Source organism: Plutella xylostella, chromosome 25, assembly GCF_932276165.1.
Source record: "Plutella xylostella chromosome 25, ilPluXylo3.1, whole genome shotgun sequence".
Classification (NCBI taxonomy): domain Eukaryota; kingdom Metazoa; phylum Arthropoda; class Insecta; order Lepidoptera; family Plutellidae; genus Plutella; species Plutella xylostella.
The window spans coordinates 8,701,773-8,726,844 of record NC_064005.1 but is presented as its reverse complement, the minus strand read 5'-3'; the positions used below and the strand labels follow the sequence as shown (position 1 = coordinate 8,726,844).

Here is a 25,072-nt window from a genome sequence, read left to right as displayed (position 1 = left end):
GATAGAAGTAGAGGTGTACCTGTACCTACTTCAAGCCCTAAGTTCCTTTCCATCATAGAACCTGATGTACTTACCTAGATTATAATTTCCTCATTAGTGGACTGGCCCATCCTTCGACAATGTCTAATGAGTATGAGAGTGCTTTTGATAACACCCTCTTATTCGGTGAAAGGTTAAAAAGAGATTACTGCTATCTCTAAGTGTCTAACGAATAATACCTACCTAATATAAGTTTTTATAACTTGTTAACTTCACGCGAACCTACAATCCTACAAATGCCACCTCCATACATATTTTCCTTCAGACATCTATGTTGTTTTTATAAATCTAGTTCTTAGCATCTCAGACCAGCCAATCGGTTCAAGATTACAGACAGTCGTTCATCAGAAGCGTAGAGACATCCACACAAATAATAATTTTAATATTTACTTAGTAATAATAATATAAACAACTTAATAAATCTATATTAAATGAATTTGTAAGTTAAAATGAGTCGCGCAGTGTTACGAGTAGTTGTGTTGAGTGTGCTGTTGTGCCATCTTCTAACTGTGCTAGGACGTGAGTATCTACTTATCTATAAGTACTTAATTAATTTATGTTTACCTAAGTAGGTATTTAAAATTATAATATTTTTGTGTAAGTATTTATTTACGTACGTTATTAATTTAAGTACAATATCTTGAAGTACCTTAATAGCGAGATTTATTTTACTGGAAGCCGTCTTTATTTGAATTAAGTACTCACCTATTATAAAAATAATATATAAAACTACCTAATAATCGTATAGGTCTACCCCTGAATGATTAACAATAAAGATAATTTGCTCTACCCATACTTACAAACTTTGGCGTTTATAATATTAGCACAGCAAGGATGATATTTATATACTTACAGGGTGTTATAATAGTGGTCTTGTATAATGAGCCGAAAGGGGAATAGGCATAGACAGCTTACATATACTTTAATTACGGTGTGGACTCAGGTGGGGACTCACGGATGCACAAAATCTGAACTGCTTGTGTGAAGCGCCACAAACTATGGTGCACCTCACTTCATGCCCCGCGTGTCCCTACACCTGTACGCGGGAAGAGCTCATGACCGCTACTAGCGGTGCAGTATCAGTGGCCCAGTTCTGGGCATGTATTATTTAGCGACTTTGTTCGTTTGTCGTCGACACGATAAGAAGAAGATTACGGTGTTATTCATAAAAAGTTATGGGAGACCTATAGGCCTCTGCTATAAGACCTATAGGTCTGTGAAATCTATTAGCATCACTATAGTTATTGAAGGTTAACGGAACGATTATGAATAGAGATTTTTGTGAAACCTCAAATAGGCTTAAAGTGTTCCGTAGCTATTGAGCTCAGTAAACGTACTTTAAGATTTTTTTATGAATAAGACCGTTACTATCTGTAGAACAATGCAACGACTGCATCGAGGTGACGCGGTGCGAGCGCGGGCTGGCGCTGGCTCAGAAAAACGACCAGGCCTCGCAGAGGCAGCTGCGGAACGTGTTCTGTGGGTTCAAGAATAACAACCCTCAGGTGAGATATATAATATAAATGTATGAGTTACTACTAACTGTTGCCAGTGAGCTTAGATTCATATTATAAAGTTTTCCCGGGGGAATTCCGGATTCCGGAGCAAAAGTAGCATATTGTGTCAATCCAGAGTATCAGCTCCCTCATTCTACATAGCAAACATCCAAATCCGTCTCCGTCGTTTAATAGGAATGATTAATAAACATCCAGAATATTAGTAAGATATAACTCTGCAACAAGAGCAAATAGCAGTCTTGAAGTCGCGCTTTTCGAAGTATAACAGAAAAAAATACATAGATAGATAGATAGATAGATAGAGTACTCTTTATTTGTACACCAAGAAATGATTAACAATTTTACATAGACACTTAACTAGGGTACAAAAGGCGGTCTTATCGCTTATAGCGATCTCTTCCAGACAACCTTTGGATGGATGGACTAGAGATATAAAAGGGGTACAGTGTACTTACTCAAGGTTATAGTATAATTTAAGTTATTATTACCTAACTACACACTAAATATAAGCAAAAAACTAAATAAATAATAATACATAGTTAGTCGTTTATGCAAGGAACAATAGGGTATCACTAAGAGCTCCTACAGGCAACCTTCAACCATCTCCCTCCCCCATTCCCCAGGTATGCTGCTCCCAGCTCGGCGACTCCCTGGACCGGCACCCGGGGCTGGCGCTGCTGCCGCAGGACTGCGGGTTCGTGGACGGGAACCGCATCGTGGGGGGAGGGCCAGCCGGGTTGTATGAGTTTCCTTGGATGGTGCTCATCTCTTATAAGACCAGTGAGTGTTATTTATTTATTTAGATCTCCAAAAGAGCGCTGCACTAAGGCTCTTTCGGTGTGTTAGTGTAAGGCCCTGTTGGTGCGTTGCGCTACGTTGCGTCGCGTCGCCCAAAGGAACTGTCTTAAAAAGTGTGTCCGTAACTTTATAACGAACGCACCAGAGGGGCGCTCTTATGGAAACAGATGGACTCTCATAATAAAAATAAACAAAGTGATGCACATAAGGATGATTTATCGACAATCGAACACGGCATTGCCATGACATAGTAGCTTAATTTTCATTAATAACGTGTGCTTTACACAAAGACTTACAACTCTTCCAACTAACTTCTTCATCATCTTTATAACATGCTAATTTCTCATCTCCGAGGTAGTCTGGAAGAAAATATGAGGCTGCCAATTGTACCGTCTATGTTGTGGTTTTCGTAATTTCTGTGTTTGTGTGTAATAAATAATTATCTATTTATCTTCCAGGAGACGGGCTGAAGTTCCAGTGCGGGGGCAGCCTCATCAACAGCCGCTACGTGCTGACGGCCGCTCACTGCATCAAGGGGCTGAACATCGCGGGGGTCAGAGTCGGCGAGTACGACTACCGGACTGTGGAGGACTGCGTGGGACAGCATGAGATACAGTGCGAGAGTAGTATACAGGTGGGAAGCAATTGAGGAATGCCATGGTGGTAATAGTTGCGTAGGAAATGCCTGCAAAATGCGCTTCGTTTGGTTGCTATCTGGGTTTATGGCGAACGATCTGAATATGAAAAGGCGACAGGAGATAGTAAGAGATGTTAGTGGAGAAAAAGTGATCCACACCAGCATAAACCATTTTAAAAAAGGATAAAATATTTTCGGGTACACTACCTACATAATTCCGAATTACTTTTTTACGAATATGAAAATAACGATTTTTAAAATTTCGAATTTCATAGTTCCGAATAATTCACAATCCCGAATTTTAAGTTTCCGAATAACGAAAATCACGAATAGTTTATGAACGAAATTTCAAACAACACATTTATTAAAATGACGAAAGTCAATTTTCCGAATATTATTATTTCGATGTTTCAAAAGTACGATTTTTTATTGTATCGAATTGTTAAAATTACGAATCCCGAAGTTTTAATATTCCGAAAATACAAATTCCCGAATGTTTCTTAGTTAACAAGAAATGGTTATATGAATAATGCAGCATCATGCGTATAAAAACAATATTTTTTAAGCTATATTATGTGAAACGCTCCGCTCCGCTTCGCTGCGCTCCGCTTTGTTTTTCGATATCTATGTGCACCTAACACGCTCCTCCTCGCTTTGCTCGTCGTCGCACCTATCTTTAGGTCCTAAGGTTTTTAAGTTTAAACACCATAAAAATCCTAGCAATTGTTTTGCTCTATATTTGAAACGCTCCGCTCCGCTTCGCTGCGCTCCGCTTTGTTTTTCGATATCTATGTGCACCTAACACGCTCCTCCTCGCTTTGCTCGTCGTCGCACCTATCTTTTGGTTTTGGTTCTAAAGTTTTAAAGACGTTTATGTTTTTTTGTCAAAATCACGAATTATCATATTTCCGATCGGGATTTGACTTTTTCGTGATTATAATAAATCGGTATTTTATTTTTCGTATATTAAAGTAATCGTATTTTTTAACATTCGTATATTTAACAATCGTAATAACAATATTCGTGATTATAATATTCGAAATTATAATTTTCGTGAATATTATAATTCGGTATTTAAAAAAATCGGTATTGCAATATTTCGTAAATTACATATTCGGGGTTATCAAATTCGGAAAAAAGTTTTTCGGAATATTTGGGTGTTCCCAATATTTTCATACCTCGAAGGTCCCTTAAAAAATTATATATTTATAAGTATAGTGCATAACAAATATTTTATGATTACTTCAGGTACTTACTTAAATATGTTCTTATTGATTTTATATTTACAGGATATAAGAGTAGCGGAGCCTATTGTCCACCCAGAATACAGCGGCAAACCAGGTCCAGTCCTAAACGATATTGGACTTCTAAGGCTCAAGAAAGAAGTCAATTTTACACCCAGTAAGTCATAATTTCAAGCTTTATGTAAGCTGTGTGTGGTGCTAGAGCTAGGCACCGAATAAACTATTTTTATGTATCTTTATCTTATAAATCTAAATTACAGCTAATAGCCGAACATGGGATGGCAGATACCTTTAATCAATGTAGATCATCCTTAGGTCGTCCGTACCGATAAACCGGCATCAGAATGTAGTGGCATTATGGAGCCAAACGAATATCTAAACCTACAGCAAATCTTTCATTGACTCATTACGAACTGAACTGCGAGGTAAGTGGTGGATGTTCCACTTCGCAAGAATTCCCTATAAAAGGAAACAATCCAGAACGTGCCATCATCTTCCAGAGAACGCCAAGCCGATCTGCCTGCCGATCTCCTCGTCTCTCCGCCAGCGGGCGCTCGCCGGAGAGAACGCCACGCTCGCGGGCTGGGGCTTCACGGAGGAGCATCTACCGTCTCCCGTGCTGATGACGGTCAATGTGCCCGTGCACACGCCTGAGGACTGCCGGTTCTCGTATCATAAGTGAGTTTTAGAGATAGCCTAAGCCTGAACCTTACTCCTTTCCTTTTATATTTTATGGAGGATACAAGTGATTGACGTGCTTAAAATAGTCCCTAGACATTCCACCGTATGTCGTGGCGTGGTCCACTATCATAACCTCCATCACCCATCAGCCGTGTTTTATGTAGGGAATCGTAGGTAGGTACAACACGGCTAAAGCTAGAATCTAACTTCTGTTGCCCATACTTTCATTTACTGTGATCTCCAACCCGTCGGCCGGGATGAATACTATATAACAGACCGTCCTTACTATATATCTTACTATATTAGACCAAGGTATACACCCGGTATATGTAACATACTTACTTCTAAAGGTCTTTGATAATAATGGGCAAGGGCAAGAGTTAATCTTTCTCCTTGAATTTTTCCAGAGGAAAGCTATCAGAGTCGCAGCCAGACCTGACGGTGAACAAGCTGTGTGCCGGCGAGAAGGGCAAGGACTCGTGCAGCGGCGACTCCGGCGGGCCGCTCATGGTCGCCGGGCTGCACTCCGGGAAGAGCCGGTATATACAGGTCAGTTCGGGAACTTATTAAGAGTGTTTAGCGGATAATTTGCCGGGAAGTTATGAAGAGTATTTAGTGGGAAACCTGCGCTTTACAGGGTCTTGCAAAAAGGGTACATTATGCCGATAGGGAGTAACTGAGGGGGTTATTCTAAACAACTTTTGTACTACGAGTTTTGCAAAACTCACGAAAACAACCTTTTCCATAGAAAATTTATTGGTCATGTGACTTTTTAGTATGGAGAACTAAAATTTTTTTTCGCGAATTTCCAAAACTCGTAGAACAAAAGTTGTTCAGAGTTGTAAGTGGAATAGCTTTTAAAATCTGCAACCCAAAGTGACGTGGGCCGGCCAAAAAGGCCTATGTCGAAGAAGTGACGACCGATGGAGTAAACGATTTCTCGAGTGGATACCACGAAAAGGCGATAGTAGTGTGGGATGCTATCTGGCCCGCTAAACCAACGACCTTAATAAAGTAGCTGGTAGTGATTGGATGAGCAAGGCCAATTACGGAGTTATTGAGGCGCTTCTTATATGCTAACCCCCTTATTCGCTTATTTTTCAAGACAAAACAGTTCAATAGCTAAAACGTCCTATAACTTTTCTATGAATAAGGGGGTTAGCATATAAGAAGCGTTACAATAACTCTGTAATCGGCCTTTCTATTGTCCCTCTCTGTCAAGCAATGTGTTCCTTGACAGAGAGGGACCTAATAGTATAGCTAAAACCTCCATTTTCTATGAATAACGGGGTCAGTCTGGAACCTTCTTGTCTTGTGCAAAAATACATATGTTTTCCATCTTTCTCCCAGTACGGCGTGGTGTCGACGGGCCCCCGCAACTGCGGGTCGGGGGCGGCGGGGTACTACACGGACGTGTCCAAGTACATGCAGTGGATCCTCGACACCATCAAGCCATGAGCCGCCAAAGGGCTTGTACGGTCAGGTGCAGAGAAACCTGACCACCTCTGATAACAATGCTTCTGAGAGGGGTCAGGTTTCTCTGCCCTTACTGTACACAAAACTGTGTACCTCAAAGACAGAGGGACTGCGTTAGGTTAAACACATTTTACAGTCAGTTTTAGAGTGGAGAGTTTGTAATAAGTACGAGTACCTAGAGAATAGGTAACTGTGGTGAGTTTCTAAAATTAAATAACTAGTCGAATAGAAATTAAAATTGTAAGAGAGTTTTCGTAGTTTTTTTTAATTAGCTTATTTAGTTAAGTACTTACATAATTAATCTTAAGAATATTGAAAATAACGAAAACTATAACAAAACAAAAACAAGAATAATAAAATTACTCATCTGATGTCTAAGGTACTGTTTACCTATTTTGAAAGCATTTTGATTATTTTGGCTTTAAAATTACAATAAAATTAATTGTAAGAGAGTTTTCGTAGTTTTTTTTTATTAGCTTATTTAGTTAAGTACTTACATAATTAATCTTAAGGATATTGAAAATAACGAAAACTATAACAAAACAAAAACAAGAATAATAAAATTACTCATCTGATGTCTAAGGTACTGTTTACCTATTTTGAAAGCATTTTGATTATTTTGGCTTTAAAATTACAATAAAATTAATGACTAGTGAGCACTGTACGCTTCATACTATAGCCATAGACTATAGCTACCTACTGCTAATACACATTTATGAGTACCTTAAATATAACTATTGTTAATTATTGTCATTTTAAAGTAAAAGGTGTTAATCATATTTAACAGCAGCTAAGTAGGTATACCTTTATTCGTTCGACCGTCATTGAGGCGTAATTCAGCACGGTATAGTTTTTAGAAATTCACGCAGGTTTGGTGACAAACATCCTACAGATTGTGGAAAGGCAATTTCCACCAAATATGCCGGCCGTCTCCTTTCCATTTCGATCGAGGATTCAATCGCATCCTACCAGTTCTTAGAGAGTTGTGTGTTCTACTTAGCTGGTATCCTCTGTATCTGTTGTCTGGTCTAGGCGTCTTGGTGTCTGGTCTCCCGTCTAGGCGCACCAAGGCACGTCCCCGTCGAACACGTGTCGGGGGAGCGGCGGGGCGCGCGGGGGGGACCCGTGCAGCAGCTCGCACATGAAGCCGATGTAGGTGATGGCCAGTCGGAGAGTCTCGATGCGGGAGAGACGCTTCTCGTACGCGAATGTTGGCACCTGGGGTGTGGAGGGAGTGGTGAGTTCGTTGGTTAGGTTTGTATGTAGTGCAATGGAAGAGGCCCGGCTTCTGATGAAGAAGCGGCCTAGCGCCTGCCTAGCTATAGGGTGGAATGTTGGTACCTGGAGTGTGGAGGAGTGTTGGGTTGACTTGTTATAGTATAATGCAGTGGCAGAGGCTCGGCTTCTGATAACAAGCGGTGCCAGCGTAGAATTTTGGCACATTGAGTGTAGAGGCAGAGGTGCATGGGGTGGTCAGTGCAGTGGTAGTGGATTATTGGTGGAGGTGAAGCGGTAGGATAAGATTATAATATGGTTACTGCAGTAGCAGAGAATCGGAATTGTCGAAGAAGTGGCGGAAGCGAATAAGGAAGGCAGAAGGATGTTGTGGCGCTGCTTGATAGACCTATGTAGCTGGAGAGCTTGCATAGACTGGGTGTGTTAAATTCTGCTAAAATAATCATGCAAAAACTCACAATCCATTCTCAGTTCATCAAAGCCTCAAACTCATTATGGTTGATTAATTGATTATCCTGCCTTGCTCCTGTACTATGAGAAAGCGATGTCATCTTATTTATTGGGGCAGACCTGCCGTGGAACAATTTTATCAGATCAACCAGCGAATTCCTCACCTTCCTTCTCAGCTTATCAAAGGCCTCGTTGAGGTTGAACATGCGGCGTCGCTCGCGTATGTTGGCGGCACGTCGCTGGGCGATGGAGGCGACGCGACGCCGCGGCTTCTTGCCGTGCAGCGACGCGCGCCCGCGCCCTGCCGCCGACCATACTGTGAGCGATAGGGTTTAGCTACTGGAGGGGGGGTCTTGCTGTACGAAATAGGAAATTTTGGAGCGCTGCCTGCATGAGAGCTCTCCTAAACTCCTTATTTCGTCAAGCAAGGGTAGCCCTCGTGTTGCATAGATAGGATTTGCAGTTGCGATGGGCTTTGGTAGGTATCGTTTAGAATAGCATGAAGTAAACTCACGGGCAATGAAAAAGTTCCAGTCAGAAAAGCACCAAGTTATTCCTAAGCTAGCTTAATGATGCCGACTGTAATATTGAAGTAGGTACTTTTAAAAGCTCACTAGAATATTACCAACAAGAAACGTAAACATTTTCTTGAAATTTTAAACTTATTAAATTTATAAAAAAAATTTAGTCCATTTAGTGTAGGAATTTTGTAAGTGGAACTGTTTCTTTGCACGTGAGTGTATAGTATATTTATGGATAATTAAGGCTTGTCACCGATTTGAAAAGATTAGCCAGTCCGATTAGCATCAGTCGTCGACTGCTCGGCTACGCTGGACTTATAAAAAGTGTTACTCGAGTAGGCTACTTTCATTTACCCGTACATTGTTGACTTACCATAATACATAGATACGTAGAAGTAATCCTACTTACTACTAATATTATAAAGGCGAAAGTTTGTGAGTATGTGTGTATGTTTCTTACTTCTTCACGTCAAAACGGCTGATCCGATTGTAATGGAATTTGGTATGGAGGTAGCTCACACCCTGGATTAACATATAGGCTACTTTTTATTATTATTAAATTATTTATTGCACAAAGTAAATTGGTACAAAGGCGAACTTAATGCTAGCAGCATTTTCTACCAGTTAACCTTTGGTGATGTTGAAAAAATGATTGGTAGTGCTTAAGGCTTTGAAGAAAGAAGATGGTTTTTATCGCGGAATTCCCACGGGAAAATATTTCAAAGCGAAGCTCGCGGGAACAGGTAATAATATTTAAAGGAATATCACTTGGACCGCGGTTCCTTTTGATAGACCATTATGGTACTCACCCAGATCGGGCGGCGGGAAGCCCAGGATGTCGGGGTAGGGCACGGGCGCGGGCGCGTCCCACAGCGGCCCGTAGGGGGACACCTCGCTGCCCTGGGGACAACACTCCATCATCAGCTCCTTGCCATTGAAGATCGAATAGCGTGTATCATAAGTTGATATCTTGCCATTGTCGAACGAAGGTGTGGCGTGTGTGATAGTAAAAGTTGGTGTTTTAAAGCCTCGATGGCATGTTATACTACTACTTTTTTGACAACGATTCTCGGATTCAAATGGTATTGAATTTGACACTATTAGTATCAGGCACTTGTCAATATTACTTCGTTTTGACTTCGCGATAGGTATGCCCCCTCAATAGAAGAATGTAATTTTTAATTAATTTTTCGACGTAAGTAGGTTACTATCGGGAGTACCTACTGAGCTGTACGGTGTTTGGTATGCTTAGACGTATTTATGAGAAGGGAGGACCACAGTGACCACACAGGACATTGAATAAAATTATTAGTACCTAATGATAATGCATAACTCACAGAAGTGCTACTCCAAACGTGCGGCGTCTCGCTGCCGTAGGACATCAGCGGGAAATGAATCTTGATACCTTCTCTCACCACGCCCAGAGTTAACCACTGCACCACTGCACCCCGAGGCACTGACTACCGACCAGATACAGCCAGCTAGAACCAGCTTGAGCCAACGACCGACCACACTGCACTAAATCAAAATATTATAACTGCTACATACCCCCCCAAAATATGGCTCCAGATTTTATTAATTTCTCCACCTAATCCAAAACCTACCATCACATCTACAACACAAAGTCCTGATTTCAATGACGGTTCGTATTTGGACCCCTAACCATGGAAACGACAGATTTCTCGTCCCGGATTGGCTGAGCTTGGGGTGGAATAAGGGTGGTGCAGCCTGATTGGTCGCAGCGGGTGTTGAGGGGTGTGGCCTGAAGATGTCTGGAAAAGCGGATGCAGAATTTTGAATTTACTTACTGAAAATTATTGTATTGTAAGTATATTTTTTTAAAGATACGTTTTTGGGTAAGTACCTACCTAAGGTATTAAGTACACCTTACCTAAAAACTTACTGTTTGCTTTAATTTTGAACTAATGTTACTGATAAAACTACTTACTTACCGCGAAATTAAATAATAAATACCTAATTATATGTAGAATCATCACTTCGTTTTAATGTCCGTCCTTGTCTCCCATGAATATCAAGATCAGTCGAAAGAACTTCTGAAGATATCAAATTGAAATTAAAATTGAAACAGCTCCTGAGGGCCTTGAGTTATCCTCTTTTGTTTGATCCATACTGTCACGGACAAGGCTTCAAGAGATATAGGTAGGAGGTCTTGTTTACTATCTAACATCCATAACGCTATATTATAATTATTACCTATACTTAATTAAAACGAAATGCGCAAAGAGCGAAATAAAATAATAAAATCAAACGACCTAATCTATCTCCATCTCCACCAATATGTCACATTATACGCAATGGCCACCCCTGTTTCCCTAATTCGCGCTAATTTCGTGTCAAAATGTGACGAATATCCCCGGCTCACCCTGATGGCCAGCTGTCGGCGACTGTCGCAGGGTGAATGTGGATTTGTGAAACAGACATTGAATTCTGTCAGCAGGTGCAACGGGGCAAGTGAACCGAATTACCTTCTATATTCAGTGGTTAGAGGATGCCTTTAAGAATATAACACCATGTACACACATAGTATGCAATAAATCATTTGAATTTGATACTCTATAAGATGTAGGTAGCTTAGATGTTCCTCAGATAGGAACTCACCTAATCACTAAGAATTATTGGTACACCTACCTACCTAGTCTACACTCGATAAACTTTCCACTCCAACGATCGATGTGATATCCTCTGCAGATTTAGGTATAGGCAGGAACTGTAGGCAACTGCTAGATTGCGAAAAAGCTAACTTTGCAACTGGTAAAATGTAGATTATTTTTTTTTGCATTAGGTAACTTTTAGCTTTAAACAAATGAAGAATAATATGATAATAATTTCTGTTGCAAAGTTCGCTTTGTAGATGCGAAATAGATCCAGTGAGTGTCCGGGATTATAACACAAAAGTGAAAGTCAAAAATCAAAACCGAGGGTCTTTATCTGTGTCAAATTAAAGGATTTAGCAAAACATGTCGCCGGGATTACACGCTTCAATTATAACAATATTATAATTGTTATTGTTATACAGAAGGGGAGATATTAGAGTGAAGGGGGTCGCACGTGGCGATGCTTCAATATAAACGGGATTGTATTTCTGATTTGTCTGTTAGCGAAGAAATGTGTTGGGCTAATTGTTTTATTTAGCCGAGTCTATTGTAAAGTCGCTTCTCATCTCTCACTCACAACTTAAAAACAAGGGTGTATTAAGTTTGATATAAATAACTATGAGTCTGTGAGTGCGGAAGCTCTGTCTGAGGGTTTGTAACAGCTCCAAACTGAATAGTTAATTTAGGTACTTACTTAGTTAACTACTATGGATTTTACAAACTCTTATACTTACCCATTTATCTGGTGCTGTGATCGTGATACGTAGCGTATTTGATCGTTTTAATTGACTCCGATTAAAATATGCCCATCTCATGTCATCGCCTTAGTTATTTTTATAACGTTCTGGTACCTTCTACAGACAGCGTAGGATCCAATCCAATTCTGTATAAGTAGAAAAGATAAATAATGGTTTAGTTCAGTATGCAGACTCAAACTTCATTCGAAAAGCATTATCCATTACCCAATCATCATTTGCAAACCTACATTAACCAGAACCATCCATAACTAACCAAACTATTGTCCGATTTATAAAAGTTGCGTTTTTGACGCATTTGGCCAAAATTCGTCATTTGATCTGTCGGTTGTCACGCCCACCGCGGGGACAGAGCTAATATGATTTTAATTAAACGGAACCGTGGAGAATATGCCTCGTTTGGACACCCTACTGAGGAGGGGAGTAGGGTGACGACGGTAGGGTGACCATGGGCAGATAATGTAGCATTATGATGGGGAAAGATTTTTTCATATCGATTCAGTAGTTAGTTACTTATTAAATTTCAATACTAATGAAGAATTACTCTATAAAAACTCAATCTCTTCATAATATTATTGCAGATAGCCTTAGCGGATTCAAAGCAAATCAAAAAACGGCCCGTAATACACTGCAGGACAGCCAGGACATGACGTTCAAGATGAGGGATTTTTCTACACAAACATTTCAAGAGTCTAATCTACTATTACTTACCTACATAAAATATGTACAATTCGAGTAGGATTGGATTTGCAACTGAATTGAATTTTCCTAATTGCATGTCACCATGATGGTCACCCTATTTACTAAATATGTCTCGCTCGCGCCGCGACGCAAGTGTTGGGGCGGAACTAAGCGTATTCTGTGCGCTATTTTAAATGCACTTGCCCCCTAATATTTAATAAATCCTTTGGTTTTGTAAAGAATTTCAAAGATCTCAAAGTACTCGTATTAGAGATACGATACTGCTATGCCAATCAGCTCCCGTGCACGGGTTCTTTATCGACGTAGATAAACCTCACTATATCGTGATTCGCCATAAATACGGCGCTGATATTGGTGAAACAAGTCATTAGACGAGTTTATAGACGTCGATAACGAACCCGTGTAGTGGCCGCTGGATAATTTTAATATTTCAACACGATTAAAGGCAAAAGAAAGTAAAAATGTTGCTCTTAATACTAAGACATTTATTTTCATTTTCTTACAAGCATAAGAATGGTTCACCACAAAATCAATTCCTTAATTATAATATTATTATGTACAGTACAATTCACAATTAAGTCTTTGTTTTTATTTGCCAATAGTGGCTAACATTTTCTAGTTGTTGGGATTTAAACCACTATACATTAGTGATGACAAGACATCAGACACTACCTATCTCTTTACATTAGAGATACTGATAGCATACTAACGATACAATCTAATAAGAAAAGTCCCATCTATTATCTTCTTTGATTTCTACTGTTGGGCCAACAGTCAACGCTACAGCTAGCGAGAGCTAAGGAAGTATGAGTATTTTTACAAAATTATTATCATAACATAGTTTTCCAATGCCAACATCATTGGTGTTACATCACTTCAATCAAACCACACTATTCATCATCACCCACAACCTTCTTCTCCCGCTCGCCGCTACTCTTTGCGTGACCACTTCGTCTCATCTCCCCTCTCTTTCTCTCCCGCTTGTGTCTGTGTCAGGAGTCGCTCTTGCCGTTCTCGCTGGGTTTGTTTCCGGCGGCGGCGATACGCTCCATCACGTCGTGGTTGTACGTCGAGTGCAGCATCAGGCCTAGCACTCCAGCCCTGGGGAAATAAATAGGTTATTTAGGGATTTTTCATAACGGCTAGTGCAAGAATTGTAGGATACACTACGTGAAAGACCAATGCTGAAGTTGGTTGTTTCTTGATCATAATATTTAGGTACGTAATCTCCTAATACATAATGAGAGCATTGAACTATAAAGAGGAAACCCAAACTTTAAGGTATTATTCCGTGCATCGCGACAGTCGTCGGCCACGCGCGACTGTCATTTTGTCCCCTATATGCCTATCGCAGCCGGCCCATACATTTTCATACTCTGACAGTCGAAAGGTCGAAAGGCCTACGACTGTCGCGATGCACGGATTAGTACCTTTAGGGCTTGAGTATTGACTTAACTTTTCCATAGCATACAAATGGGGTCATCAATTACCAAGCTAACGTTACAAAAACGAATAAACTCATATTTCCTTCTATCTCACCTGGAAGCCATAGCCAGCCTTATACTCCTTTCCTGTTCAACCAGTTCATCCAACTTCAACCACTGCCTCACCCTCTCCATGTCAATCTCAGCTCTCCTCAACTTCTCCCACTGGTAGTGTTTGAGACAGGACTTCTTGGCGTTTCGACAGAATTCTCCAGTCGGCTCGAAGACTCGCTTCACTAGTGGACAGCCGCATACGTCTGTGTCGCTGACTTTAGGGTCTTTGAAGTGTTCTGGACACATTACCTGGTGAAGGAGGTTTGGGTTAGGTTTGTGGTGGTGTTGGGTTTTGTGGGGTTCAAAGGTTGTATGTATAACGTACAGTCAGCTGCATAAATAGCTTTACACTTTTGTACTTTGTCAAACCGCAACCGCATATCAAACATAGACAGAATCTTCTCAATAATAAGCCTTAATAATGCGATCATTGACAGTTAAATTGGCGGCCATTTTGTTCTACCGCCATCTTATTCACATCCTCAAAATGGCGACCAAAGAATCTTTTGACTAAATGGCGACCAAAACTAAACTTCTAATCTTAAATCACGCAATAAACACAGCGACTTACCCTAAGCCTCTTACAATACGTCCCGTTGTTAGCATTATAGTAATCACAGAACATGGTCCGTGCATCTATACGTGTCCTATGTCTTGACCCGAACGACGCTTGAGACTCGTACTTGATGAAACACTTCTCCATGTGCTTGACGGCGGTCCGCGAGTGGATCTCGTGTCCGCACGTGTGACAGTACATTGAGGTCTCGTCGTCCGCTTCCTGTGGGGAAAAGGGATAGGTTTTTTATGATAAATATTGGAATAAAGTGAAATTGAGGATAGAGCGAAAAGCGGTTTGGTAGCTGGCGTTCTCTTACTATCGCTTCGGGTATCAGTCTTTACACATAGAGGTAATAATACGTATAAAGACCAGCCTAATTTCGCCCTCCAATGTACGAGTATTACATACATAAAAAACAGCAAAACTGATGTTTGGTCATTTTTTTTCAAATCCCTACAGTTGCGTGGTTTATCTCTGGCTGCTATAGTATTAAGTTCTCCCGTGGAAACATACAGTTGTGCCTAAATGCTTTTTTTGTAGCCTCTTACGTGTGCACTGCTGGGCAAAGGCCTTCCCATGTTATATACTATATTATTATATAGTAGTTACATTTCACACCATACCTTCTCCACACTCTGCACAATACTACTACTCTTGGCCCGCGCCAGCATGGCATCAATCTCATCGTGCTGTTTGTCCAGCGACCGAAGCGCCGCCTGCGCCTTGCCTAAAGCCCCTCGCACCACCTCCAGAGCCTTCCGGTTGGCTTCCTCGGCTCGGCAGGAGGAGAGGGACCACTCTTGGATACGTTGCGGGAGGACCTGGGAAGACAATAATATATTAAACACAATTACTTTATGAATACTGCAGAACACATGAATTTCATGTCAATATCTGGGTGAAACAGTACATCTGACGTCTGCAGTGAAGTCTGCTAAATAAAATAAAATAAAATAAGCAAGTGTGGCATTCGGGCGCCATTTTGATGAAGAAAGATGGCGCAAAAACAAAAAGGCCGCTTGGCTTACTTACTGATAAAATGCGAATAATTCAGGATATAATACACCAATAGTGCTGTAAAATATTAATCAGTGGGCCAATTTCGCGTTCGACCACCATTTTGAAGACCTGAGCAAGTAGACCTGTTCTGCCATAGAACGACAAAATGGCCACCAAATTACTAATGGCAACCAAATTTCTAATTTCGGAGTTTCTACATCAAGTTCTAGATACCTGATAGATCCTAGCCGTAGCCAGTCTTAGACCGCACTGTGACGAACAGTATTTAGCCCCGTACTGCGCGGCGCGCGTGCACTGCGGCCCGTAGTACTGCCTCGGGGCTGACGTCTGCAGGTGAGATATTGACTCCTCTGGTTCCTAGTGTACTAGGCTTACGGTAAGTTGCTTTACTTACTGGTCAAATTATAGCGGCAGAATATTGTTTACAAAGCAAATTTTGCGGATTTTTTTACAGATGTAGCTAGAGGTTTACCGTAGGTTGCTTTACTTACTGTCCAAATGCGATTAATGCAGGGCCAATTTTGCGTTCGGGCGCCATTTTGACGGAAAAAGATGGCGGTAAAACAAAATGGGCGCCAAATTTACTGCTAATCTAGAAGATTAGGTCGATTTATTCAGCAAATCTTAATCTAGAAGACATACCTGATAGATCCTAGCTGTAGCCAGTCTTAGTCCGCATTTTGAAGAACAGTATTTAGCCCCGTACTGCGCGGCGCGCGTGCACTGCGGCCCGTAGTACTGCCTCGGGGCTGACGTCTGCAGGTGAGATATTGACTCCTCTGGTTCCTAGTGTACTAGGCTTACGGTAAGTTGCTTTACTTACTGGTCAAATTATAGCGGCAGAATATTGTTTACAAAGCAAATTTTGCGGATTTTTTTACAGATGTAGCTAGAGGTTTACCGTAGGTTGCTTTACTTACTGTCCAAATGCGATTAATGCAGGGCCAATTTTGCGTTCGGGCGCCATTTTGACGGAAAAAGATGGCGGTAAAACAAAATGGGCGCCAAATTTACTGCTAATCTAGAAGATTAGGTCGATTTATTCAGCAAATCTTAATCTAGAAGACATACCTGATAGATCCTAGCTGTAGCCAGTCTTAGTCCGCATTGTGACGAACAGTATTTAGCCCCGTACTGCGCGGCGCGCGTGCACTGCGGCCCGTAGTACTGCCTCGGGGCTGACGTCTGCAGGTGAGATATTGACTCCTCTGGTTCCTAGTGTACTAGGCTTACGGTAAGTTGCTTTACTTACTGGTCAAATTATAGCGGCAGAATATTGTTTACAAAGCAAATTTTGCGGATTTTTTTACAGATGTAGCTAGAGGTTTACCGTAGGTTGCTTTACTTACTGTCCAAATGCGATTAATGCAGGGCCAATTTTGCGTTCGGGCGCCATTTTGACGGAAAAAGATGGCGGTAAAACAAAATGGGCGCCAAATTTACTGCTAATCTAGAAGATTAGGTCGATTTATTCAGCAAATCTTAATCTAGAAGACATACCTGATAGATCCTAGCTGTAGCCAGTCTTAGTCCGCATTTTGAAGAACAGTATTTAGCCCCGTACTGCGCGGCGCGCGTGCACTGCGGCCCGTAGTACTGCCTCGGGGCTGACGTCTGCAGGTGAGATATTGACTCCTCTGGTTCCTAGTGTACTAGGCTTACGGTAAGTTGCTTTACTTACTGGTCAAATAATAGCGGCAGAATATTGTTTAGAAAGCAAATTTTGCGGATTTTTTTACAGATGTAGCTAGAGGTTTACCGCAGGGTGGTTTACTTACTGTCCAAATGCGATTAATGCAGGGCCAATTTTGCGTTCGGGCGCCATTTTGACGGAAAAAGATGGCGGAAAAACAAAATGGCTGCTACATCTCTGAAACTACTGCTAATCTACAAGATTATATCGATTATATTATTTTTTATACCTTCCCTTGGATGCCAAAGTGCTAAACAGACGACAGGGTTTTTCTGTTTGCGAGTTAAAAAGTTGTCGTACGGTATTTGCCCATAGCCAATTGGATAACCTTAGCTCGAGAGTATATAATAAAATAAATAAAAGTTTGCACATTTACCCCCTTAATAAATTTGAAATTAAATGTAAATTAAAAAGCTGGCTATCAGACTTATCATATGAAGAGACTGAGAAGCTCCTGACTATGACTTCATGATAACATAACTAAAAATACCTTGCAATCAAAATACTTTTTCCATAAATTATGTATCAACTGCATCGCTCTACTCTATAACATTACTCCATACTCACATCACACATACACACACACACACACACAAACACACACACACACACACACAAACACACACACACACACACACACACACACACATACACACTCAGAGTCATACACTTACAACTTAGGCACACACTCTTATTTTAATCCTAAATCAAGTTACGGCGTTACTTAAATTTATTTTGTATATTTTTTACCTACTACTGTTTCATTATATCGGAGAAACGAGTCATTCGTCAAGTCGCGCGCCTTAGACTCGCGCGCCACGCGCGAGTTGCCCCTCCCGTATTTACCTACTTTTTTTGTCGTCAACTCGCTCGACTGTGAAAATATGTAGAGTCAGCCACAAAAGTTATAATTTATTATGTTTAAGGTAACTACTTAAAATGTATAGGGTATTTTATAGGACTTTACTTTAAAATAAAATCAGTAATTAACCTCGCTTGGCAAACTGTTCTCTTCGAACACCTCCAAACACAAGAACCATTTTTATTTGTTCGGTCTTTGTTATATTTATAACCTGCACGAAGCAGTACCGACTTTCCTCGCTGGGATGTTATGATTTCATGTGCAGTTTTATTACTAGATGGACCTGCTTGCGATGAACTTCCTGGAAGTAATTGTTACAGTTAGGTCTGTCTCTTTGACCAATGAAATAAACGAAATTTGTTTTAAATTTTAGTGCTAATTCGATATTTAATATAACGGTAACACAACGAAAACGTGACACTGTGTTTATATTACGGCAAAGTAGACTTGGTAATATACATAGTAAGTTAATTTATTATAGGCTTACCCCCACAATACATCAAAATCAGTAAAAACTGCCACATTTTAATATTTTTGCGCTGTAATGTAGACTGTAAGTAATGCACTGTACATCTCTGCTTCGAATTAGGAGTAACACTAAAACGACGTCACTAAAACAATGATGTTTTAACCCTTTAGACCGGTTTTTGCAACAAAACATGAAGGACATAGCTATGACAGGTAAAATTTGCGCACGGGATGAGAGAGATAGCAAACTTGGGTATCATGCGTCATAGGTCACATCCCCTTTTGCCTCATTCCGCACTTCCAACATAGGCTTTATTGTATCTTTATCCCGAAATCAAAGCATCTACTTTAATGGCGACTGTCTAGTCGGTACCTTCTTATGCTAATCAGCCAGGGAGACAATATTCAACTATATTTTTTAGTTTCAATTCGTTTGCATCTGACCGTACTTTACATGGGCACGCGAGTTGACGATATACAAAAACAGAAGATACCAACTCGCGAGGCGCGCGAGTCTAAGGCGCGCGACTTGACGAACGACTCGAGAAACGAGTCATTCGTCAAGTCGCGCGCCTTAGACTCGCGCGCCACGCGCGAGTTGCCCCTCCCGTATTTACCTACTTTTTTTGTCGTCAACTCGCTCGACTGTGAAAATATGTAGAGTCAGCCACAAAAGTTATAATTTATTATGTTTAAGGTAACTACTTAAAATGTATAGGGTATTTTATAGGACTTTACTTTAAAATAAAATCAGTAATTAACCTCGCTTGGCAAACTGTTCTCTTCGAACACCTCCAAACACAAGAACCATTTTTATTTGTTCGGTCTTTGTTATATTTATAACCTGCACGAAGCAGTACCGACTTTCCTCGCTGGGATGTTATGATTTCATGTGCAGTTTTATTACTAGATGGACCTGCTTGCGATGAACTTCCTGGAAGTAATTGTTACAGTTAGGTCTGTCTCTTTGACCAATGAAATAAACGAAATTTGTTTTAAATTTTAGTGCTAATTCGATATTTAATATAACGGTAACACAACGAAAACGTGACACTGTGTTTATATTACGGCAAAGTAGACTTGGTAATATACATAGTAAGTTAATTTATTATAGGCTTACCCCCACAATACATCAAAATCAGTAAAAACTGCCACATTTTAATATTTTTGCGCTGTAATGTAGACTGTAAGTAATGCACTGTACATCTCTGCTTCGAATTAGGAGTAACACTAAAACGACGTCACTAAAACAATGATGTTTTAACCCTTTAGACCGGTTTTTGCAACAAAACATGAAGGACATAGCTATGACAGGTAAAATTTGCGCACGGGATGAGAGAGATAGCAAACTTGGGTATCATGCGTCATAGGTCACATCCCCTTTTGCCTCATTCCGCACTTCCAACATAGGCTTTATTGTATCTTTATCCCGAAATCAAAGCATCTACTTTAATGGCGACTGTCTAGTCGGTACCTTCTTATGCTAATCAGCCAGGGAGACAATATTCAACTATATTTTTTAGTTTCAATTCGTTTGCATCTGACCGTACTTTACATGGGCACGCGAGTTGACGATATACAAAAACAGAAGATACCAACTCGCGAGGCGCGCGAGTCTAAGGCGCGCGACTTGACGAACGACTCGGAGAAACATCATAACCCTATAATACAGGATCATTCCTAGCTTAGGGTTATGATGGTTCAACTCACAACGCATTTGTACAACCTATTTTGTCTAGATTAAGTCTGTAACGTTGTTGCTATTTTTATTGAAATAAACTTTTATTATTATTATTTATTATTATTATTATTATGTATGATATCTTAATCTAGAAGATTCAGATACCTGATAGATCCTAGCCGTAGCCAGCCTCAGTCCGCATTGACTAGAGCAGTATTTAGCCCCGTACTGCGCGGCGCGCGTGCACTGAGGCCCGTAGCACTGCCTCGGGGCTGAGGTCTGCAGGTGCGAAATGGATTCCTCTGGTTCGTAGCTCTCTTTCTCGTGGTGTTTCTTCTCTTTCCTTCGGGCACTGCTGTTGATATAAGCGAGTTTATTGTTAAGGTTGTCTTGGTTGGTCAAAATAAATGTTGATAAGATTTGGATTTCAAAAGTGACGATTTATGTTTAAAAATGTTATGTCCTGTGTTGACCGACTTGACAGGAGGCAGGAATTTCACCACACCACAAATATCTACCAAAATTATAATAAAATAATATGAAAATATTGTTATATCCAGCCATAGTCTCTCAAAACCATTGATCATAGTATACACTACTATACACACTGATCACATGTTTGCAAATCATAAATAAAAATATCCTCCTTTATACCTGGATGGTTTGGACACTTTCTTGGTGCTCTGCTGGTTCTTGACGCATGTCCACTGCACACACTTCAGCTTCTTGTTGTGGGAGCTGCCGTACTTGAACATCTCCTCACAGGCATCGCAGCTGAAACCAAGTTTTAACTTAAAACCAAAATTTTGTTACATTTTTTAATATGTAGCTGGGATGTGGGTTGTACAAAAACTCACTTTCTTCTTACTGTACAGCTTTTTCTACTCACATGGTAGTCAACTTAGGTGGTTTTTATCGTAATATTTTTAATCAGAGAAGACCAACACTTTCTACTTACTAAAACAATCCTGAAGATTGAATCATTCTTAACCCCCAACAAATAAGAGGGGTGTAATAAGTTTAACATGTCTGTGTATCTGTATGTGGTAGCTAACGGCTGAATGGAATTATGTTTTTTTTTTAACATGATAAGGTTATTAAGATAACCATTAAACTTACAAGCCACAGTTAGTGGTCTGAAGGCAGCCGCTGCAGTCTCCACACCCGTCTTTATCTTTAGTCTTCTTGGAAGATTTGTTCTCGGAATGGTCTCTCTCTTTTCTTTTCTTCTTTCTGTCATCACGACCTGGTGACAAAAACAAAACATTATTTGCAAGATAAGTATTTATTACTGATATTATTAGAATTTGGTTCATACATAAATTATACTCATGCCTGGCTCTCAGACTGGCAGATAGAACCTATGGACCTCCACAAGCCATGATCCTGACATACTTCTTTTGCTTCCTCTACATTCTTGTCATACATGCATGTCAGTTTGAACTCCAAGAGTTATGCAATTATAAGGTGTTTTCTACAAACTATTAATTAAGCTATTGTAAACCTTGCTATACAAGACTGTAGAAAAGATTTAGCATAAAATTACCTGAATCAGCTTCATTTTCCCTTTTTTGAGGACGGAACCTGGTCTTTAGACTCGGATCTTCTTCTCGGCAGCGATCACAGAAATAGGTCTTGATGTACTTGGCTTCTCGCTCAGATATATTGATGCAGTCTCCGTGATACCACTCTTCACAGGCGTCACATGCTCTGTAAATGACAATGAAGCAATGCAGTAATGTTAGGGTTTTGAGTTGAATACAAAGAAAAGATGCTTAGATACAAGAGATATTGAACAAGTTATAGTAGAGTACTAATTTATCTAAATTGTATGTACTAGGTCTGAGAATGGAGTTATCGTCACTCCATACATCCAAGTGTCATATTAACTATATTTTACACATCCAGCACACCTTGGGCAGTCAACAAACCTTAGTTGAGCCGTAGTGTAGTCACCAACATTCTAAAGAAGACTTTATAATCACCAGAACCGTGATCAATGAATGTTTGTTTACAAAATGCCACCAATACTCACATCATAAACCGGGAGCTGTCCGAGGACCTGCAGATGCAGTAGGCCTGCCCTGCCTGGTGCAGCAGCGACGTGATCTTCGACTGCCGTTCAGGCAAGTCAAACTGCTTCGCGATGTCCGCTTTCTGAAATTATTCATGTTAAAAAGTCGGTGACATTATAAGGTTAGGTTATTGTTATTTTTTGTGTTAAAATGTATGTACTTACGCTCTGTTTGCTTTTCCGCTCGCTCATTGTGGTAATCTGAGTTATATTCTGATTATTCAAGGTTTATTAATCCAAGATTATACAAAACAAACGCCATCGACGCATCTTCCCAAATTCTCAGTGACAGTGACAGTTGACATTCGCGATCTGACAGTGACAGTTCTTTCTCTATGGTCGAGCCTAGCCATGGAGGCCAACATAAAGAAAAAATACACCAAAGTTGGAAACGTTTTGGGAATGATACTTTTCTTTATTCAACAATGAAGTCACGCGTAAACTTCTATAGTGCCACAAACTTATCTGTTCCGGTGAGAGCGAACTAAATTGGTCCATATAATCTATGTCATGTCAATATGAAATTCATTAGTAAGTAATGAGGTATGGACCAATTTAGTTCGCTCTCACCGGAACAGATAAGTTTGTGGCACTATAATAGGATAGCGTTCAATGTTTATTCTGGAGGGTAGGTTACCTACACCGGATTACTGGGCTACTGGGTACACCAGAGTTCGCATTGTTCTCTCTATGCAATATGCCTGCATTCTTCAAAGGCTTGACCCAAGGGCGTACCCAGGTAGGGGCAGGGGGGGGCAGCTGCCCCCCCCTAGAAGATAAAATAAACGTAAATTTTCCTGCCAAGTCGGAATTAAAATCGTGTTATCTACTCTTACCTACCTACCTATTACGTTTTGTATCTTAATCAAACTAATTAAGGTCAACTGGGGTTACGTTGTATTTTTAGATCACTAAAAGTTTTCGGAATAATGGGAGCAAAGGTATGAAAAATTTAATGTAAAAGTGAGATATTTACTTTAAGAAACTAACGACTATTGAACAACTATTTCTTAAGAAATTTAAAGCATTGATTTCTTTGCTGGAATCTTATAAAAGTTTATTATTTAGTGTCTTTAAAAAATCGTGATTTTGAACGTATTTTTTGTTTTTAAAATGTGGTTTTAGTATGTAACTATTAAATAGGTAAGCTTTCCGTGAAAAAAATAAGAGAGTTTTATCCCGTTATTTTTTTTTTGGCATAGTATGGCAGTTAATTTAGCCAAAAGAAACTATTGACGAATTCACAGATGATTTAGTAGAAATCAGGAAAATGCGTCTAATTTTTATTTTATTCCATGATAAATCCAAATAACATATTTATGATAAAAGAACTACCTAAGTACTCCTGTAAAGTGAGTAAGAATGTAGATTTAATTGTGGTGAGTGACAGGGTTCTACCTTTTTTGGCATAAGATTTTTTTGCCTAATCTCGTATTGCATAGTAACGTTTGGTCAAAGTCTCGTTACGCCGAAAATCGTATGGCATAAATCTCGTTTAGTAAAAAGTTATTTCGCATAACATTGTTTAGCCTAATAATGGTATGGCCAAATCTTGAATAGCCTAATAATGCTATGGCATAGGTTTATACAAAGTAATAATATTCGTTTGGCTTAACTTTGACGGAGCGTCTCCCTACATAGCGCAAACTGGTGCCTTGTATTGTTTCAGCTGTTTGGAAAACGCTCCGCTGCGCTCCGATAAGGTTTTGATGAACATGTGCACCTAACATGCTCCTCCTCGATTTGCTCGTCGTCGCACCTATTTTTAGGTTTCGAATAGTTTCGATCTCATGGGGTTTGTAATAATTATATTGGTCGTTAACTTTCGATTTTTTGATCATACAATATCGTGATTTTCGGGATGTAGGAGAAAAATACCACAATTTGTACATTTACTACATACTTAATATATTATTTATTAAGATAACATTAGGAGAAACAAGATTATACATACATAGGTATAGACGAACATAAATGTGAGCAAACGAAACTTAGGTGTTTAAAGATTGTGCCTAAAGAGTTTTAGACGAAACGAGCCTTATGCCACATAAGTCTTGGCAAAGTGATGGTTCGGCCAAAAAAGTTTAGACCATACGAGTTATGCGAAATGAGTTTTAGTCAATAAAGATTATGCGAGATGAGCGGAACCCGAGTGACAGTTGTGAATAAAATAAAGTAACATCCATACATCCTCTCATTTATATTCTTTAGAAAAATAGTAAGATTGGATCAAATACGGGTATTAAACTTAGATATCAATTAAAATATGTGCATGGCAAAACCCATACTCTTCAATAAGTTTGGTGTTCATAAATAGTAAAAATCCTTATCGAGCTGGTTTCAGTGATCGTAACTGATCACTGAGGTTAACACATGGCACGGTCAGCCTTGGAAGGATGACCGATGAAGGGTCCCGGTTGCTGCTTCGGCAGCAGTTGTTAAGCCTAGTCAGAGGCCTTCAGGCAGCTTAAAAAAATCTGACAGTCGGGTTGTACACTACACTTAC

The 25,072-nt window shown here is 40.0% G+C and overlaps 3 protein-coding genes across 5 annotated transcripts; 1 reads left to right on the top strand and 2 right to left on the bottom strand.

The window, feature by feature from the left end:
• The first annotated feature begins 353 nt into the window (after positions 1 to 353).
• LOC105386435 (CLIP domain-containing serine protease HP8) lies at positions 354 to 6,469 on the top strand. 2 transcript variants are annotated; one of them, XM_048630135.1, is made up of 9 exons: positions 354 to 558; positions 1,417 to 1,544; positions 2,180 to 2,336; positions 2,813 to 2,988; positions 4,281 to 4,392; positions 4,736 to 4,913; positions 5,324 to 5,465; positions 6,267 to 6,399; positions 6,451 to 6,469. In XM_048630135.1, the coding sequence occupies exons 1-8, from the start codon at positions 489 to 491 to the stop codon at positions 6,372 to 6,374; spliced, it is 1,071 nt and encodes a 356-aa protein (XP_048486092.1). In that variant the 5' UTR covers positions 354 to 488; the 3' UTR covers positions 6,375 to 6,399; positions 6,451 to 6,469. The 2 variants fall into 2 exon arrangements, with proteins under 2 accessions (XP_048486092.1, XP_048486091.1); XM_048630134.1 differs by lacking the exon at positions 6,451 to 6,469 and having other exon boundaries at positions 6,267 to 6,439.
• An 888-nt stretch (positions 6,470 to 7,357) lies between these two features.
• Positions 7,358 to 10,197, bottom strand: LOC105385527 (protein Fer3). 2 transcript variants are annotated; one of them, XM_011556273.3, is made up of 4 exons: positions 9,937 to 10,197; positions 9,409 to 9,499; positions 8,243 to 8,394; positions 7,358 to 7,610 (listed from the first exon to the last, which is right to left on the bottom strand). In XM_011556273.3, the coding sequence occupies exons 1-4, from the start codon at positions 9,979 to 9,981 to the stop codon at positions 7,449 to 7,451; spliced, it is 450 nt and encodes a 149-aa protein (XP_011554575.1). In that variant the 5' UTR covers positions 9,982 to 10,197; the 3' UTR covers positions 7,358 to 7,448. The 2 variants fall into 2 exon arrangements, with proteins under 2 accessions (XP_011554575.1, XP_037963206.1); XM_038107278.2 differs by having other exon boundaries at positions 8,243 to 8,379.
• Positions 10,198 to 13,278: 3,081 nt separating this feature from the next.
• LOC105384572 (CXXC-type zinc finger protein 1) lies at positions 13,279 to 22,864 on the bottom strand. Its single transcript, XM_048630120.1, has 10 exons — positions 22,732 to 22,864; positions 22,528 to 22,649; positions 22,039 to 22,202; positions 21,612 to 21,738; positions 21,147 to 21,266; positions 20,658 to 20,847; positions 15,392 to 15,589; positions 14,781 to 14,987; positions 14,211 to 14,458; positions 13,279 to 13,772 (listed from the first exon to the last, which is right to left on the bottom strand). Exons 1-10 carry the CDS (start codon positions 22,756 to 22,758, stop codon positions 13,664 to 13,666), a joined length of 1,512 nt encoding a protein of 503 aa, XP_048486077.1. The 5' UTR covers positions 22,759 to 22,864; the 3' UTR covers positions 13,279 to 13,663.
• Positions 22,865 to 25,072: the final 2,208 nt, after the last annotated feature.

What these genes read in the sequence shown, in the direction of transcription:
- LOC105385527 (XM_011556273.3), bottom strand. Translation starts at nt 9,981, where the DNA reads ATGTCCTACGGCAGCGAGACGCCGCACGTTTGGAGTAGCACTTCT. An exon ending in ACGTTTGGAGTAGCACTTCT is followed by an intron (nt 9,500 to 9,936) that starts GTGAGTTATGCA and finishes TGTTGTCCCCAG; the next exon opens with GGCAGCGAGGTGTCCCCCTA. An exon ending in CTTCCCGCCGCCCGATCTGG is followed by an intron (nt 8,395 to 9,408) that starts GTGAGTACCATA and finishes TATCGCTCACAG; the next exon opens with TATGGTCGGCGGCAGGGCGC.
- LOC105386435 (XM_048630135.1), top strand. Translation starts at nt 489, where the DNA reads ATGAGTCGCGCAGTGTTACGAGTAGTTGTGTTGAGTGTGCTGTTGTGC. An exon ending in AGTGCGAGAGTAGTATACAG is followed by an intron (nt 2,989 to 4,280) that starts GTGGGAAGCAAT and finishes TTATATTTACAG; the next exon opens with GATATAAGAGTAGCGGAGCC. An exon ending in AGAAGTCAATTTTACACCCA is followed by an intron (nt 4,393 to 4,735) that starts GTAAGTCATAAT and finishes ATCATCTTCCAG; the next exon opens with AGAACGCCAAGCCGATCTGC.
- LOC105384572 (XM_048630120.1), bottom strand. Translation starts at nt 22,758, where the DNA reads ATGAGCGAGCGGAAAAGCAAACAGAGC. An exon ending in AGCGGAAAAGCAAACAGAGC is followed by an intron (nt 22,650 to 22,731) that starts GTAAGTACATAC and finishes GAATAATTTCAG; the next exon opens with AAAGCGGACATCGCGAAGCA. An exon ending in TTGTGCAGAGTGTGGAGAAG is followed by an intron (nt 14,988 to 15,391) that starts GTATGGTGTGAA and finishes TTTTCCCCACAG; the next exon opens with GAAGCGGACGACGAGACCTC.